Source organism: Scyliorhinus canicula, chromosome 23, assembly GCF_902713615.1.
Source record: "Scyliorhinus canicula chromosome 23, sScyCan1.1, whole genome shotgun sequence".
In the NCBI taxonomy this organism is placed as follows: domain Eukaryota; kingdom Metazoa; phylum Chordata; class Chondrichthyes; order Carcharhiniformes; family Scyliorhinidae; genus Scyliorhinus; species Scyliorhinus canicula.
Window position 1 is genome coordinate 6,584,146 of NC_052168.1, and position 19,596 is coordinate 6,603,741.

General features: G+C 45.9%; 1 protein-coding gene across 2 annotated transcripts in view; it reads right to left on the reverse strand.

Annotated features, from left to right (window-relative positions):
• Positions 1-2,258, reverse strand: part of LOC119956306 (kinesin-like protein KIF18A) — a 94,445-nt gene extending 92,187 nt beyond the window's left edge. Inside the window, exon 1 of one of the 2 annotated variants that reach the window (XM_038783395.1) lies at positions 2,123-2,258. Coding sequence is in view for 1 of the 2 variants with exons in the window: in XM_038783394.1 (XP_038639322.1) it covers positions 1,111-1,179 (69 nt within the window). In the remaining variant the exon portion in view is untranslated. Of the gene's footprint in view, positions 1-1,110; positions 1,195-2,122 lie in introns of those variants that run through there. The other variant, XM_038783394.1, reaches the window with a different exon arrangement.
• Between the last annotated feature and the right edge of the window lie 17,338 nt (positions 2,259-19,596).

Here is a 19,596-nt window from a genome sequence, read left to right on the forward strand (position 1 = left end):
TACCAAAACCCGGAAAAGACCCCATACTTGCAGCTAGCTGCGGTCCAATCTCTCTTGTGGCGGTCCCACATAAAATCCTTGAAAGCCTCATCCTTCAGCGCATATCCCTGATCGCAGAGGTCCATAGCATCAACAAAGACGATTTCTGCAAGGACCGCAGCACCGGAGAACAGGTATTGGCCCTTACCAACTATATTGAAAACAACTTTCAGAAAGACTTAGGAGACAGGCTGTGTTCTTTGACGTTATAGCTGGTCAAAGGTTCACAGTTTACTTTGGACAGGCAAAAGGTACATGGAAAAGAAAACCAAAATCCCAAGGATCAGTATTGGCTCTAACCATGTTCAATTGTACACACATGATCTTCTAACCAAGCTTCTGACGTCAAGACTTTGGACCTGACCCCAAACAAAACTTGAACAGCACGCACATCTCCCTGTTCCTATCACTCCTCCACATATCTACCAACTTGCAATAACCCACAAAATGAAAGAAATGCTCACAATGCACCCCCACCTACCATTCCGTCCTGATTTTAAAATTTATTTATTCTTCATTCTTGGGATGTGGGAATAGCATTTGTTGCCAATCCCTAATTGCCTTTGAACTGATTGGCTTACTTGGCCATTTCAGAGGGGGCAAATTAAGAGTCAACCACATCGCTGTCCGCGTCTGGAGTCACATGTCAGCCAGACCGGGTAAGGACATTAGTGAACCAGATGGGTTTTTACCAGGTAGGTTTTTACAACAATCGGTAATGGTTCCATGATCATCATTATACTTTTAATTCCAGATTTTTGTTGAATTCAAATTTCACCATCTGTCATGGTGGGATTCGAACCCGGGACCCCAGAACATTACCCTGGGTCTCTGGATACTAGTCTAGTGACAATACCGCTACACTACCGCCTCCGCTTGAGCTACTCAGCCCACCCAAGGTACGACTCCCTCCCATCAAGGAGGCCGATCTGGAAAAACTCTTCCACACAGGACGTTCACCTCTACAGATCAATGGGAATCCTTGGACATGGCAAACAAGGATTTGATCCCAAACCCAAACCAACAACTGCCTAGGTTTTAACCTTCCGAGGAAAATAAAGAGTGGCCCACCCGTAACATGTTCAGGACCAGCCACGACACCTGCTTGGCCAACCTCCACAGTTGGAACTTTTGCGCCATGTTGGGAAGAGGGAATGCCGTGCGTGTCACATCATAGAAGAATGTCCAATTCACAAGACTCCGCGGAGGCCTCGCCATACTCCGCGAGACACTGCCCGGCTTGGGGACCTTGCATCCGCCAAACGAGCAACGGGATAACTAGCGGCACGGTAGCACAATGGCTAGCACTGTTGCTACACAGCACCAGGGTCCTGGGTTAGATTCCCAGCTTGGGTCACTTATGTGCGGAGTCTGCACATTCTCCCCACTTGATTTCCTCCGGGTGCTCCAGTTTCCTCCCACCTAAAGACGTGCCTGTTAATGTACATGTGACAATAATAAAGATTGTTATTGTCCAGGACATCAGGGAGAACCCCCCCCCCGTGTTGTCAAAACATTGCCACCAGATCTTTCACACCCACCTCAGTGATCAGGCAGAGCCTCAATCTTAACCTCTGGCCTTTAATAGGGCACCTCTGGCAGTGCAGCACTCCACCCAGTGTTGCACCGTGTGGGAGAGGGGCACGCCCCCCAGTGCAGCACCCTGTGGGGGAGGGGCTCTCTCCCCAGTGCTGCACCCTGTGGGGGAGGGGCTCTCTCCCCAGTGCTGCACCCTGTGGGGGAGGGGCTCTCTCCCCAGTGCTGCACCCTGTGGGGGAGGGGCGGAGACTGGATTGTTGTGCTGGAGTTTGGGGCCTGGGCTCTGGATCGGCGAGGGGGGGGGGGGGGGGGGGGGATTTCGATCGGTGCCGGGCGGAGGAAAACACCCGGATTTCGGGGGCGGGGCAGCAAGCTGGATGAGGGGCAGCCTCTCCTCCCCCACACACACCGGCCAACCGCCGGTTGAGCGAAACAAACACCAATCGAGGCCTCAACGGCCGGGCCCTCGCCGGGACAGTAAAACCGCCTCAAGAGCGAAAAAAATAAACTAAACACTGGTGGGGCGGCGTGAGTGAGTGCGTACCTACGACGGGTCGGAGGGGGACGGGAAGCCTCCGCTCCGCCCCGCCCCAGCTTTCCAATCCCGGGCGCCGTTCGTATTTGTTTTCCTTCCAGCCCGCCCCCTCCTCTCGGACGGTTTAAAATCCCCGCGCGCTGCCAACGCGCATGCGCCTTTGGGTTGGGAATGGGAGGCGCCGGCGCCGGCAGACTGCGCGTGCGCGCGGCGGCCCCGCCCCTCGGCCGCGCATGCGCTTCTGCCTGGCGTGCGCAGCGACCGTTGGGAATAGTCTGTGAGGGAGAGAGCGAGAGAAGCGGTAAGAAGGCCAAATACAGAATAAAGCGTATTGCGAGCAACGGTGTGGTTAGGTTTGCGGATCGTCCGCAAAGATTACCCATTCCTACCTGCGCTGGGTACCCCAGTACGTACCGAGGGAGGGAGGGGCGGAGGGTGCTGCACTGTTGGATGAGAGTCTGGACCAAACCAGATGGATGTTAAAGACGAGGGGATGGCGCCCGTTCAAATAAAACTTGATAAACTGCGCCTGACACAGTGACTACACTGAAGCATTTCGTTGGCTGCCAGCCCAAGTTGGCCTCGGTTGGGAAAGGTGCGACATAAATGCAACCTCTTTCCCCAGATTAGGAGCAGAAGTGGGCAATTGAAAATGAAAATGGCTTATTGGCACAAGTCGGCTTCAAATGACGTTACTGTGTAAAGCCCCTAGTCGCCACATTCCGCCGCCTGTTCGGGGAGGCCGGAACTGGAATTGAACCCGTGCTGCTGGCCTTTGTTCTGCTTTACAAGTCAGCGGTTCAGCCCCTCGAGCCTTCGCCGCCATTCAATCAGCTCATGACATCTCTTCCTGGTCTCAAATCTGCTTCCCTCTCTGTTCCCCGCATCCCTTTACCCTGTTTTTTTAAATCAGAAATATATCCACTTCTTGAAATGACTCGGACTCCACCGCACCATGGGGCAGCGAGTTCACCCTCTATGAGAATTAGTTCCTTCTCTTAGTTCTAAATCTACTGCCTCTCAACCTATATCTGCGACCTCTCATTCTAGATTACCCCGCAAGGGGAACATTTGGTCTACGTTTACTTCATCAATCCCTTTTAGTATTTTATACACCCCTCGATCAGATCCCCTCTCATCCTTCTAAACTCCAGGGAGTATAAACCCAAACTGTTTTATCCTCGTGCGTCAACACCCTCATGCCCACAGTCAATCTGGTGAACCTTCCCTTTTACCTGACCAAACGAGATGATCTTATGAAAAATGAAAATCGCTTTATTGTCACGAGTAGGCTTCAATGAAGTTACTGTGAAAAGCCCCTAGTCGCCACATTTCGGCGCCTGTCCGGGGAGGCTGGTACGGGAATCGAACCGTGCTGCTGGCCTGCTTGGTCTGCTTTAAAAGCCAGCGATTTAGCTGAGTGAGCTAAACCAGTTCAGTGAGTGAGTGAGCTAAACAGGTGCGTGGGCTTAGGTAGGGTACTCTTTTAGGTGCACAGACAGGGAGGCAGATTTGAGACCAGGAAGAGATCAATCATGAGCTGATTGAATGGCGGCGAAGGCTCGAGGGGCTGAACCACTGGCTTGTAAAGCAGAACAAAGCCAGCAGCTCAATGGGCCAAATTACCTCCTTCTGCAATGAAAATTATATGGTTCTATGAATAAGATTACAATAAAGGCCTTAATACCTTGACCAAATATGGCCCTGGAAGGTCTGGATTCAGCATAGCTTATAAGGATGGAAGCAAGTTTTCATACTGCTATATGACTTGCACAGTGCATTGTGATCACCTCTTCCAAGCTTGATGGCAGTTGCATGTTGTTGCCCACTGGATTCACGCTCATAACGTCAGTGTTAGGCACCGTTCACCATCATCTTCTGTCTTATTGAATGGTGGAAGAGGCTTAAACTTCTCCATCTCTCCACATTTCTTGTCCTTTAAGTTTCCCTTTAAAGCCAAATGGAATTGTGGGACTCGCCCTATGAAGGAGTTTTTCTTAGTTTGTAGTTGAAGTGGGTTAGACGCCAGGAGGGTCGCATTGCATCACAGCTGGCCGACGTCACTGGCTCTGAAACAGAAAATGAGAAATCGAAAAGTTTTGTTCACTTCAGTGTTGCAGACCAAACAAAAAGAGGAGAAAATATTTGTAAATCCAACCTATTCATGGTTAGAAAATGAATATCTTCTTTTAAAACTTTGTCCCAACACCATCCAGGTGTTCACAAGCATCACTGATCATTTCATTTCAAATATTTCAACTTCAAAGGTTTTTGGAGACAATGGAACTGTGGCAAAATTGGAACTTGAGGATCTCTTGTTACGTTATTGTATGGTGCAGTGAACAGTGCAGCAAAGATATCACTTATCTGAACTGTGCATTAGGAGACAATTAATATTCATTTTCTCCCTTAAACAAGAAAACAGGAAACTTAAGATGGCTGAAGGAATGTGAGACGGACCCTGTAATAGTATTAATACCTGGAGGACCAAAACCGACAACCTGAATCAATTTAACTTGCTGCACCACGTACAAAGCTTCCTACATGCTTGTTTTCTTCTCAAGTTTTATCATTATAGACCACCTTTTCAGAAATTAGTATTTTGCTTCAGGCAGAATGAATATTATTCCATCTTGCACCAGCATACAAGTGAGAACAAATTAAATCCTAATTTCAGAACAATTGTTGTGAATGGCTCATTTATGCATCGGCACAACTTGAATTTCGTTCCATGCCCCTGACTTTTGTGCTTTTTAATTTCTGTTTGTGTTTTCTCTTGAGAAGCCTATCATGGGCAATATATTTCCGTGCCTCTTGGGACGTGAGCGCGACGCCTCCTCCTTCCCTGGGATGAAAGAATCTAGGTGGCACAACTGAGACTGAGATGGTGTGGTGTGAGAATTTGCAGAGACTTGCCCATATAGTGCCAGACAATGCCAATCATTTAGTGTTGCCAGATTATAAAAGGTTGACTGTTGGTCTCTTGCGTTACCAGCCTGATAATGCCGTGAAAAATGTGTTTGACTTAGGAAATGTTATTTTGCTGTACAAATGCTATGTGTCTTGGTATGGGCTGGGGTGTTGGGTAACAGGGAGGTCAGCAATTATGCCAGTTTTGAGCCTCATCAGTGTTGTTAACGGTAACAGATCTGTTCACCACCTGTGTCGCTAACATCAATTAAATCTTAAGGAGCATCAGTTAGGAACACTGGATAAAAGCAAATTACTGCGGATACTGGAATCTGAAACAAGAGAAGATGCTGGAAAATATCAGCAAGTCTGGCAGCATCTGTAGGGAGAGAAAAGAGCAAACGTTTCGAGTCCAATGGCTCTGTCAGTTCGGAACTTCTGTAATTACCCCTGAGGTCGCTGGGGCTTTGTTCAAACACACCCTAGCTTTACATATTCTCAGTTACACACAATCGGGAAACACTTCCCCACCCTCCAACACAGAGGGTCAAACTCTGACCCCCCCCCCCTCCCCAATGGTCGGACATTGCCCCTAGCTCAGTCTCCACTCCACCTCCATGCAGGCACAACCCCCTCCCCTGGCACGTTTCCACTCTTTCCTCCCCACCAAAGGGCTTTCCTTGAGGCCTTGTGCTCGACACTGCCCCTTATATTGTCCAGCCCTTGCCCTATCTCACCTCCGAGCCCCCGGCATAGTCACCATGACTAGTTTCCATTTTTGAAATGATCCCCGCCGGTGTGGGAACAACGGCAAACACAGAAGGTAAGGCATTACATCTATTTGATGGTAGTCAGGTTCATACACTCACTGGGGACGGATCTCATTCTGAAATCGCCCTGGTGCAAATTCCATAATGGCTCTCCTGCGTGAGTTAGTGGTTAGAACGGGATTTGCATCTGTGCTGAACAGAGCCGTAAAATATCCACCCCCCCCCCCAGTTTCTTCTTTAGCTTATTTTCTTACTCTCCCATCTTTTAACTGGTTTGTATGCATTTATGTAACAAAAGGCATATTTTTCCAGATATTGCAAACATATATGTTTCCTACATCTCCCCCTTTTCTTTTGAAGACCAAACTTTGACATTGCAGTCGAAAAACATTTTTTATATGAGTGATTGGTGATGATGTTGGGCTGTGTGGCGTTTACCTTAAAAAGGTGAGAAACAGGAATGCAGTCATAGATATTGACCATAACCAGTGGGCAACAATTAAAGATTTTGCATTAGTAGTTCTCTTTGTGCGATGCAATGTCCCTCATTTCTCAAGGGAATAGCGTAGTTATCTGAGATGTTTTCCTGGCTTGAGGCCAGGGGTTCCTTGTTACCAGAGTCCAGTCTGTAAGGACACTGATGCTGACAGAACAGCTACATTAGTAATTTTAGACATGATGGCAGAAAAATAAGGGTTTGCTACAATTATTGCATCAAATTTTGTTTGGAGATTGTTGAATGATATTTTTATTGAAATGAAAAATGCTTATTGTCACGAGTAGGCTTCAAATGAAGTTACTGTGAAAAGCCCCGAGTCGCCACATTCCGGCGCCTGTTCGGGGAGGCTGTTACCTCGAACCGAACCGTGCTGCTGGCCTGCTTGGTCTGCTTTCAAAGCCAGCAATTTAGCCCTGTGCTAAACAGCCCCGGAGCCTAACTGATTAGCTGGCACACCTTGATGAGTGAGACAGAAAGCAACAGGGTTTTTTTGTCATGTCTTTTCTTCTCTATATAAGATCCATGCATGTAAAATGGAACTATCGATCAACCTGGTTCCAAGTCCTGGGTTCCATAAGCATCTTTCATCACCAGCATTGAAGAAGCACAGTACATCGTCAAAATATTAGCAATACATCTTGTTTGCACTTGATATCTTTAGGCACAGCTCTACCCAAGATAAGGAATTAGCACGTGGGACTCTCAGAAGTGAAACTGAGTCATAATAGCATGAGGATTAACCAGCTTGACCATTTTTCATTACTCTGAACTAACCTCTCCAGCCTGCTTGCATATCCTGCAATCCACCCTCCAGTTGTAATCACACCTGATTTTCTCCACAACCCTACCATGATAACAAATGTTGTGACTGATTCAGTTTCTTGGTCTTAACTTTGACACTTTAAATTTGTCTCTGTGTATTAAATATTTGTGCCACAATGAAACAATTTGGAAGGAACTAACCTTGTTAATTGTGCATTGTTTTATCACACAACTAGCTGTCCTGAATTTCTGTAGCTTTAAATTCCCCTATTTAAGATGGTTAAATATTTTAGCCTAACGTTTATCTGATTAATCACTTTCATAGAATTTATTGCTCGAGAAATAACACAATTAGAGTTTGAAATCAATGAACGTGGTCTATTTGTCTAGACAACATTGATAATTTATGAGCATAACACAGGAATTACTCTGATTGCTTTCACCATACCTAGCTAATTACTCACTTTACCTCGGTACACGTGACATTAAACAAACCCAATCCAATAATTAGGAGCATAGGAGTTCTTGTGGTGCAGTGGTAATATCCCTACCTCTGAGTGAAACTCTGGGTTCAAGTCCCACTTCAGGACTTGGTGACCATGGAAGGTGTGTTCATAGCACAACTAAGCAGATTGATTATCAACCTCTCAATTTCTACCTATGTGCCTTTGGCAGGGGTAAGCGTGGGAGAGTTCAGTTGTCAGCCAGAACTGTATCATAGCTGCAGGGCAACAGGCTCCTCACGTTTAAAGGCTCCACGTGCAAGATCTGGCTAAGGGCTGTACTGGAATTACTAGAGAGCTAGTTAGTCTTTGAAATCTCGACTAACAAATGGATTATGCTCTCACGGATCATAATGCAGAATTTAAGTGCTTCTCGAATGATAAAAATTAATATTGCACAAATTAAATTATTTTCCGAAATATGAACTGCTGACATACTAAGACCAGGAGATAGGGAATGTAGTGGAGTGGTGTAACAACAACGACAATCTATCCCTCAATGTCAGCAGAACTGAAGAGCTGGTCAATGACTTCAGGAAGCAAAGTATCATACACACCCCTGTCTGCATCAATGGTGCCGAGGTGGAGGTGGTTCACAGCTTCAAATTCCTAGGTTTGCACATCATCAACAATCTGTCCTGGTCCACCCATGTTGACGCTATGAGCAAGAAAGCACAACAGTGCCTATACTTCCTCAGGAAACAAAGGGAATTTGGTATGTCCACATTGACTCTGACCAATTTTTATAGATACACCATAGAAAGCATCCTATCTGGCTGCATCACAGCCTGGTATGGCAGCTGCTCGGCCTAAGACCGTAAGAAACTACAGAGTTGTGAACGCAGCCCAGTCCATCACTCGAACCCGCCTCCCATCCATTAACTCTGTATACACCTCTCGCTGTTTTGGGAAAGTGGGCAGCATCATCAAAGACTTCTCCCACCTGGGTTATTCACTCTTCCAACATCTTCCATCGGGCAGGAGATACAAAAGTCTGAGAACACGCACGAACAGACTCAAAAACAGCTTCTTCCCTGCTGTTACCAAACTCCTGAATGACTTATGGACTGATCTGATCTCTCCACCCATCTTCTCTACTGTGTAGCACTACACTCTGTAATCTTCACCCAATGTCTGTGTCTATGTATTTACATTGTGTATTTATGTATATCCTATGTTTTATTTTCATGTCTGGACTGTACGCAGAACAATACTTTTCACTACCTCGGTACACATGACAAAACAAATCCAATCCATAATGCTCATTTGTCAAAGATGGATTCTCACAGATTTTCCTGATAACAATACAGCATGCAGTGCAAGGTCAAAAGACAATTGAATGCCTGGGAAGGGAACAGAAAACCGTCAATGTTATTGCCATTTATCCCACACTGTCTTAATTACATGCCAAGTTTCAGATATGTCAAAACATTAAACCATAAACAGTAAATGCAAATTATTCTAAATTGTTCACATGTGATCGATGCACAAAGAAAAAACTTAACCGAAAACACAGCACGGTTAACAGGTACTGCTCTAAAGGCATCGCAGCACAGAAGGAAGCTATTCAATAATAATAATCGCTTATTGTCACAAGTAGGCTTCAATGAAATTACTGTGAAAAGACCCTAGTTGCCACATTCCAGCGCCTGTTTGGGGAGGCCGGTACGGGAATTGAGCCCGCGCTGCTGGCATTGTTCTGCATTACAAGCCAGCTGTTTAGTCAACTGTGCTAAACCAACCCCATGCCTCTTGAGCTATTCAGTCTATGGAGTCCATGCAGCTCTCTGTAGTGCAGTCCAGTCAATCCCACACCCCTGCGCTATCCCCAAAGCTCTGCAAGTTTATTAACCTTGGGGTAAATTGTCCAGAAATACAAAATATGAACTGAATACAACAGTAGGAAAAAGCAGAGTTAATGGGCTGCATTCCTCAGGCGCGTGTTCCTCGGCCGCGCGCCGCTCGCTGGGGCAGGATTTATACTCCTGGCATTTGTCAATGGGATTTTCCATTGAAGCCACCCCACGACACCGGGAAACCCTCAGGCGGGGATGCGCTGCCAACAGAAACAGTGAATCGCTACGGCTGGAGAATTCTGTCCGAAATTGTTTGTAGCTTGTAAAATTGGTGAGGAGTCAAAAAGCAAATGAGATGTGTAAAGAATATATTTGACTGAAAATTGCATGAATCAAGAAACAGTAGGCACATTGAAATCTTCACATTAGTTTTTGCAGTGAAAGACTTGCTGGACAAAATACAGTTTCATTCATTTGTTCAGGAATCTGGATAGAAGATCAGTCATGTGTTTTATGAAATAAGTTTACATTCCACCTGAACGAGATGGGAATGCACTCAGGAAGTGTCCAGAATGGCAAACGCTGGATTAAATTTTTAGAATAGGACCTGCATAAATATAAGCTTTACATCTGAGGCCTTTGCATCTAAGACTTGTAGGATGGTAAATACAATCTTGGTAAGCAAAACAAAAATCTAATTTGTCGAGGTAACCTGCTGAAAAAGTGGCATGTTTAAGCTTGAACTCAATTTGTTCATAGAGCTAGTGAATCCTGGCTACACCTTTGTCAGATCTGCATGAGCAATTCTGAGGGCCATAGATTAGGGCACCTCCACATTTTCCACATAACCTTCCTGACCTAGTATAACACAAATATGTAACAGAATGGATTCTCCCTGGGATCCCAGATTTGGAAGGGCCATTTTGCAGAAGCCCCACAAATGTCCAGTTCCCTCAGTCCAGTCCCTGTCAATGTGTGTATGTTAATCCGCCATAATCGTCTCCCTATGTAAACATTCTGTGCTATGTACACAAATTCATCAACTGGTGAGAGATGATGGTTGGAATTTTCCCATATTTTTTCAGAGTGTCATGCTCCGACTGAAACCTGACGTGTAGCTCTCCAGCTGCACAGCCAAGTTTTTAATCCAGATTTTCAAACTCCTTGAAAACAAAAATTCAGGGAGCTTGTTTTACGCTATCACTGGCGGGCGGGGCCTGATAGAACTAAAAGCAATAAGCACAGAAAATAAACCTCTGAAGCATCCCTCATGGACACAGCAGACCCCCCTCCCTCCCCCTTAAGTCGGGAGTTCCTCCCCGCCGACTACCATCAGCATCGGGGACTGGCTTACCTGCCCCCTATCACCACCGTCAGCATCAGGGCTCTTGACATCCCCAGCCCCATCAGCATCGGGGCTCCACCATCATCAGCATTGTGGCTCTCCCTACCCCACCACCAAAGCATTAGCACTGGGGGCTCCTCGTAATAATCTTTTATTGTCATAAGTAGGCTTACATTAATACTGCAATGAAGTTACTGTGAAAATCCCCTAGTCGCCACATTCCGGCGCCTGTTCAGGTGCACTGGGAGAATTCAGAATGTCCAATTCACCTAACAGCATGTCTTTCGGGACTTGTGGGAGGAAACCAGAGGAAACCCAGACAGACACGGGGAGAATGTGCAGACCCGCACAGACGGTGACCTAGCGGGGAATCAAACCTAGGACCTTGGAGCTGTGAAGCCACAATGCTAACCACTGTGCTACCATGCTGCCCCACCATATGTGAACCCTGTCCCCAGTGGGGCTTCCCAGAGGGTCCACCTCAGGCACTGCCTCCTGGCACAGCCAACCTATGCCAGGGGCCGGTGGCAGGGCGCTTCCTGGGCATGTCCCTCTACCTCCGGGGGCTACACTTTGTGTCCTGGGAGAATCCTCTCAATGGATTCACGTTTTTCTAAACCTGTAGTAAACCTTGACAACGTACTAATATTCAGTGAGGGAGGATTATTTGGTGCTCGGGGGTGGGGCTTGGTAAGTATATTAAAATATATTTAAATGTGATTCCAGCCCTTTCCAGGCATGAACCTCATTACATCGCTGACGAGGGTGCACAAAATCAGAACACCCAACCCCACCAGTGAGAATCGCATCTTGCGGTATTTTCCGCCTGCGTTACCATTCTTGCTGATGTGAACTGAACATCACTCAAGGTGTATTTGCTCTTTGTCGTAGCGACATGGGCTAGTGCTCCCAGGTGCCATAGAATGGTGATGCAAAGGTCATCAAGAAACGTTTTAAATAAAATCACTCTTGGTGCTTTGATTACCTTTCCCGTCGTTACCCTGAGAAGGTGGTGCCCAGACTCCTTCGGTTCAGCATAACTTAGCGGCTCCTGAGACCACATCAGAGGTCAGTAAGGAGTCAAAGTGTTAGTACTGGACGAGAATTACACATTAGCCAGACTGGATCAGGATGACAGGTTTCCTTCTCTTAAGTGACATAATAAATAAAAATAATCTTTATTAGTGTCAGAAGTAAGCTTACATGAAATGAAAATCGCTTATTGTCACGAGTAGGCTTCAATGACGTTACTGTGAAAAGCCCCTAGTCGCCACATTCCAGCGCCTGTCTGGGGAGGCTGGTACAGGAATCGAACCGTGCTACTGGCCTGCTTGGTCTGCTTTAAAATCCTGTGATTTAGCCTGGTGAGCTAAACCAGCCCCTGCAATTAAGTTATTGTGAAAATCCCCTCGTCGCCACACTCTGGCGCCTGTTCGGGCACTGAGGGAGAATTCAGAATGTCCAATTTACCAAATAGCACATCTTTCGGGATTTCTGGGAGGGAACCGGAGGACCCGAAAGAAATCCATGCAGACAGTGGGAACGTGCAGACTCCGCACAGACAGTGACCCAAGTTGGGAATTTAACCCGAGTCCCTGGTGCTGTGAAGCCACAGTGCTAACCACGGTGCTACCGTTCATTTAAAAGGTCTCAAGTCAGACTGAACAAGTTGGTGTGAAGTGAGATCAGTTAGTCGACTGAATCCCTTCCCACAAATGGAGCAGATGAACGCTTCCTCCCCGGTGTGTGTTCTCTGGTGTTTATGTAAACTGGGTAACTGAGTGAAACCTTGACCACACTGAGCATCTGAATGGCCTCTCCCCAGTGTGATTCCGTCAATGAATTTACAGCACAGACATGAGGAAACAGTTGGACTTTTGGAGCATATATCATAAAGTATATTAATGATCACAGCTTATTATATTTCCAGGTTTTGTTCCAAGCAAAACCAAAGTTTCCAACCACTATGATGGGATTTAATCTTTCATTCCATGGATTATTAGTTCAAGCCTTTGAATTAGTTGTCCAGTAACACAAGAGGCCACTGGCATTGTGTATTCAGGTAAGGAGTGTTGAAAGGTAAACGGGAGAAGAGCATTAACTTTTGATCACATGAGCTGAATGGCACTACAGTAATATGGGGCAGTGTTTGAACCTCCCATTCCCATTCATTGGAAAGTAAATAAACCATGGTTCAAAATTTATTTTTCCTAAAAATCTGCAGCAAACCTGCATGATTCTCCAAATTGTTGCTGGTTACTTCAAAATTCTGATCTGAAAGTTCAGAAACCTTAATGATGACAGTACCTGTTTAAATTTCTCAGCAAGGCCCTTAGGCAAGTGGAGTTTAGCAATAATACGCAAAACACAAAATTACTTTAACATCATATGACATGCAGAGACCAAACTCCCTAAATTGTGTTTAGAAACTGGAGCAACAAGAATAGTGTCTGCACATTCCTAACCACATATCACACAGGTAAGCCACAAACTTGATAACTTTAATTAATCCCTGACAGATGTAAGAGTACTTCCTCCTTTTTTTTCGTAACCAGCTGGAAGCTTTTCATTTTGAATATTTCTGGGTGCTTGTTTGATTTATTCACATTGTCACATTTTCAACTCTCCTCCCACACACACTCAATCCCAATCTGACACCAGTCCTCTTTCAACACAACAGTGGAGGCTTGCATTTATGTAACACCTTTAATGCTGGGGCTGGTTTAGCACAGGGCTAAATCGCTGGCTTTGAAAGCAGGCCAGCATCACGGTTCAATTCCCATACCAGCCTCCCCGAACAGGCGCCGGAATGTGGCGACTAGGGGCTTTTCACAGTAACTTCATTTGAAGCCTACTTGTGACAATAAGCGATTTTCATTTTCATGCTGCAAAATATCCCAAGCTGCTCCACAGAAAGCAACATTTGTCACTGAGCCAGAGGTATTAAGATAGATGACCAGAAGCTTGGCCAAAGAGATAGGTTTGAAGGAGCATCTTGAAGATCAGAGAGAGGCCGAGAGGCTTAGGGAGGGAAGTCCAAAGCTTAACGCTTAAGTCAGTTGAAGGCCCGTGTCTGTGTGGGTTTCGCCCCCACAACCCAAAAGATGTGCAGGTTAGGTGAATTGGCCACGCTAAATTGCCCCTTAATTGGAAAAAATAATTGGGTAATCTAAATTTAAAAAAAAAAAAAGTCAGTTGAAGGCAACAGTGGCAGAGTGATTAAAATCAAGGATATACAAGAGGCCTGAATTGGAGATCTCAACGGGTTGTAAGCATGGAGATGCTTACAGAGATATAGAGGGATGAGACTATGGAGAGATTTGATAAACATGTGAATTTTGAGGCATTGTCAGTCGGTGGAGCTAATGTAGGTAGGTCATTGAGTACAATCCTTGCAGGTACTTAAAAAAAAAGGTCATCAGCCCATAAACTAAATGTTGAGCACAAACACATCTGATATATCATTTAGATTTTATTCCCCAATTTTTTCTCCGGGTGTTAATGCTAATATAGGACCAACCTTCCTGCAGCATTCAATAGTCATCTTTATTGTCACAAGTAGGTTTACATTAACACTGTAATGAAGTTGCTGTGAAAAGCCCCAAGTCGCCACATTCTGCCGTCTGTTCGGGTACACAGAGGGAGAATTCAGAATGTCCAGATTACCTAACAGCATATCATTTGGAACTTACGGGAGGAAACCGGAGGAAACCCACGCAGACACGTAGAGAGCATGCAGACTCCACACAGACAGTGACCCAACCCGGAAATCAAACCTGGGACCTTGGTGCTGTGAAGTAACAATGCTAACCACTGTGCTACCATGCTTGGCCATGTACAAACCCAGACAAGAAAGTGTTGACTGGCTGTCTTTGCTTTTACCAGCTGAGCATGATCCTAATCGAGCATCTCTGTACCTGGGCAATTTCCTGGTTAGAGTTAGGATGTGGGAAACTGGCCTGATATTGTTTTCTCCCTCCCCAGAGCAGGCGAATAAGGCCATTTTGCGCCTCACCGAAGCTCAAGCAAATTCAGCACAACCCAGGACTTGAACCTGGAACTTCTGGTTTCTGTGTTGCATTGTTAATGCTTTCCCACAAATATGTCAAGGAAGCCCATGAAATAAGGTATGGTTATATTATTGGAGATTCACCCTGGTGACCTTTGCCTCTTTCAGATGTCAGGTTTATCGTTTTGTGAAGTCAGCCACAAGGTGAGGTTTTCCATAAATGTATCCAAACCTTAAATTAAGTGATTATTACATACACGTTGGTACAAGCAAACATTTACACCAAACCCTTTTGCAATCTGAATTCCTGCCAGATACACAAATGTTTTGAGTTAAATGTCTCATACTTGCGCATTTCAATTTCACATTGCATTATATCTGTTAATTATGAATCTAGGTAGAACTTTCTAAATCAATTTCACTTTAAATATTAAATGTTATGCTTATTCAAGTTTGGGACGCCAGCAGGAAGCATCCTTATGGTGTGTCTCCCTTAAAATTCAATGATAGCATCAAACACACCAACCCAAGAGACAGGTCATGGTTCTTATTTTTATAAACTTTATTCTCAACTTCGCTATCTGTTTGCTTGCTTTATCTGGACAGTTAACTTGATCCCAAAGCCTCAATTAATACTTGGAATAGAATGGGGGGACTAACTGGAGAGCTCTTCCAAAGATCTAGTCTAGCACGACGAGAAAATTGGTTTCTGTCTGTGCTGTAAGACACGGTAGCGCAGTGGTTAGTACTGTTGCTTCAATAGTAATGCTGCCTCACGGCGCCGAGGTCCCAGGTTCGATCCCAGCTCTCGGTTACTGTCTGTGTAAAATTTGCATATTCTCCCCATGTTTGCGTTGGTTTCACCCCCACAACCCAAAAGATGTGCGAGGTAGGAAGATTGGCCATGCTAAATTGCCCCTTAATTGGAAAAAATGAATTGGGTAATCTAAATTTGAAAAAAAGCTTAATTGAAAAAAAAAGTACTGTTGCTTCAAAACCCCGAGGATCCTGCTTTGGTTCCCGCTTGGGTCACTGTCTGTGCGGAGTCTGCACATTCTCCCCGTGTCTGCATGGGTTTCCTCCAAATGCTCCGGTTTCTTCCCACAAGTCCTGAAAGACATACTTGTTAGGTGAATTGGACATTCTGAATTCTCCCTCTGTGTACCCGAACAGGGGCCGGAGTGTGGCGACTAGGGACTTTTCACCGTAACTTCATTGCAGTGTTAATGTGACACTAATAAAGATTATTATTATCAATGGTTTGTACTTTTATATGGGTGGAAGCAAGAGTGGCATGAAGGGTGAAGAGAAGTCCTGTAGCAGTGAGGTAGAAGACGTGGTAGACCTGCCAATCCGGGCTTCTTATGAAGAAAACTGTGCAGACTCCTGCCTGAAACTTTGGCCGGTTGGTGGCGGGTTGTGGGGTGGGGGTAGGGTAGCCCAATGCGAGGAATGTCCAAGGTTTTGCACTTGCTCTCTGGCGCAATATCTGGCTATCAGCTTTGCCTGACATGGGAGACTGCGGGCGCGATTCTCCGCACCCCACGCCGGGGGGGGGGGAGAATTGTGGGAGGGCCGGGTGAATCACGCCACGCCGCCCTGGCACCCCCTGCGATTCTTCCACCCCCCCCCCCCCCCCAAAATGGCGTGTCGCGTTTTGCGACAGGCCCTTCGGAGATTCGCCGCTCGCTATTTCTCACGGTGACTGGCAATTCTCCGGCCCGGATGGCCTGAGCGGCCTGCTGAACCCGACCGGTTCACGCCGGCACCAACCACACCTGGTCGTTGCCGGCGTGAACAGCGTGCGACCGGTGAGTGTGGGGCCTGTGGGGGGCAGAGGGAGGATTGAGCACCACGGGCGTGCTCAGCAGATGTCTGGACCACGATCGGTGCCCACTGATCGTCGGGCCGGCGTCTCTAAAAGACGCACTCTTTTCCCTCCGCCGCCTCGCAAGATCAAGCCGCCATGTCTTGCGGGGCAGCGGATAGGAAGACGGCAACCGCGCATGCGCGGCTGACGTCACTTGGGCACCGCTGCTCCTAGACCTGGGGGGGGGGGGGGGGAAAGAATAGGGGGCAAGGAGCGGCCTCCGACGCCGGAGTGAAACACTCCGGGTTACACTCCGGCGTCGGCTGTTTGTCTCCCGATGGGAGAATTCCACCCTGCATTCCTGCCCAGCAAAGGCCTCTGGTTAAAATTGCAAATGGGACCCCAATCATTATTAGATCCATTCTACAGATTCAAAGCAGGGCCTCACCTTACTTCCTGCTGATGTCCTGCTCAGAAGAGTGGGCTAGGATTCGGGTGGCAGTGGGATTGGAGGGTATAAGCCACTCGCCTGATTTTAATCGCCATTTTCCTTTTGGTGGGAGCATTACAAATGGGACCTATGATGATATAAGAATGTAAATAGTCATTTGGTGTACAGAACTTGAGTAGTACTGAAAAAAGAGACCTGCCAAAGCTTTTCATCTTACAGTCAACAGGCCATTTTACAAGAATATCAGTGGGAATAATAATTCATCATGGTATTCTTGCGAAGTGTCCTGAAGAGTACGGAAAGTTCTGGGCAGCACGGTAGCACGTGGCTAGCACTGTGGCTTCACCGTACCAAGGTCCCAGGTTTGCTACCCTGCTGGGTTACTGTCTGCATGTTCTCCTCGTGTCTGCATGGGTTTCCTCCGGGTGCTCCGGTTTCCTCCCACAGTCCGAAGATGTGCAGGTTCGGTGGATTGGTCATGCTAAATTGCCCTTAGTGTCCAAAAAGGACAGGAGGGGTTATTGGGTGATGGGGATAGGGTGGAAGTGAGGGCTTAAGTGGGTCGTGCAGACTCGATGGGCCGAATGGCCTCCTTCTGCACTATGTTCTATACGTAAAAAGAGTGCAAGACGAAAAGCTTTGACATGTCTCTTTTTTCAGCAATTTTAAGAAAAACCTCCCATAACATTAACAATAACGCCAAACACTGTATTGATAAATAGACCACTAGCTTACCCAAAGGGTTAGTGTGGAAATTCGGAGATAATGAGCCTTATATGCCTGGAAGAAGCCATGTTGATACCTAGTCTTTGCCTGATTTAACTGATCACATGGTGTTGGGATCACTGCAAATAATCTCCAGACTATGGAGAGGGAAACTGGCTTGGAACAGAATGCTGCCCACCCCACCCCCGTACCGTGGGGGGATTTCCCGCAGCAGAGGCGGCTCAGCATCGGCCGCCAGCGGGATCTTCGTCCCGCTGAAGTCAATAGCGATTTATATCAATCGTCCTTGCTGCCGGCAAGGAACCCATGGCGGCAGGACCAGATATTGATAAGTGCTGGAGAATTCTGCCCCTGGTACTGCTTCTTCCTGTTGTGTTCAAAGGAAATTGGAATATAGGAACAGTAGGAGACTATTCAACTCCTTGAATGAAAGGGAAAATGCTGGAAAATCTCAGCAAGTCTGGCAGCATCTGTAGGGAGAGAAAAGAGCTAACGTTTCGAGTCCGATGACTCTCAAAGCTTTCCCTTTCGTTTCAGATTCCAGCATCCGCAGTAATTTGCTTTTATTCAACTCCTCGAGTCTGTTCCACCTTTCAATTAGAGCTGTAATTTAACTCGATCTACCTTCCTTGATTCTGTAACCTTTTATATTTTCCCTAACAAAAATCAATCAAACTGCTTTGATATTTTAAATTGACCCCTAGCTTCAAATTATTTCCCCCCAAAGTATACTTAAAAGCTCCAAGAGCATTTCAAAATCGTCATTGTAGAAAATACAGCAATTTTCCTGCATCAAGCAAGTTGAAGTTATGGACTCATTAAGCCTCAACAGATTTTTGAAGGAGAGGGTTCCAGATTTCCATTACTCTTTATGTGAAGAAGCGCTTCCTAAACCACCCCTGGAAAGTTTGGCTCCAATTTTAAGGTTGCGGCCCTTTGCTCTAGACTTCCCCTAATTAATCTTGTGAGTTTACTTTAAACAGCGGTGTGCACGAGAACTGTTCTGGGAAGCCTGAAAAAATTCTTGTGTTTGTTTAAAGACAGGCTTTACCAGTTTTGAAAATATGCAAATTTTCTATAATTGAGAGTGAGTGAAGTAGGCAGTGTTGAGTTTTGAGTTTGTGTGAAAACACTGCCTATTGTAAAGTGCATTTTCAACTAATTCATAAGAATCCTCAGAAGATCATGCAATGTGATACCTATTCATCATGGGTTTTGCGGTAAGAGATTATGCAACAAACCTTTTTTTTTATCTTCGTGTTGTTATGTTCTGTGTTCATTCAACAGTACGTAAGACAGATTGACATCAGATCCAAGAGAAGATATTGATGCAAATTTTCTTTAGAGAAAAATTAATTGATGGGAAAAACAGTCACAAGCCTGCTGAAGAGTGAAGTTGTTCAGGTGAATCATTCTGCAGTGACGAGTGCTAATTGAAAATGTAAGATGCAATTTCTTACACATATTTTTAAGTGGGAATTGAAGCATTACTACCATTTTAGGAGCAGTAAAAGACCTTTCCTATGTATCTGCCTGCCTGTCTTCTCATGAGCAAATGAAATGAAATGAAAATCGCTTATTGTCACGAGTAGGCTTCAATGAACTTACTGTGAAAAGCCCCTAGTCGCCACATTCCGGTGCCTGTCCAGGGAGGCTGATATGGGAATCTAACCATGCTGCTGGCCTGCTTGGTCTGCTTTAAAAGCCAGCGATTTAGCCCAGTGAGCTAAATCAGCCCCTAATGGATTTGTTGCTAACTGATGTACATTCTTTGGAATAACATTTGTCTTCCCAGCACAGTAGCTTGATGCGACAAGGAACAATTTGAACTCAGACTCTTGAATGTTCTGCCAGTAGTTGATAAAATCTGTGGGCATGGTAAATATCGCACATAGGAATGCT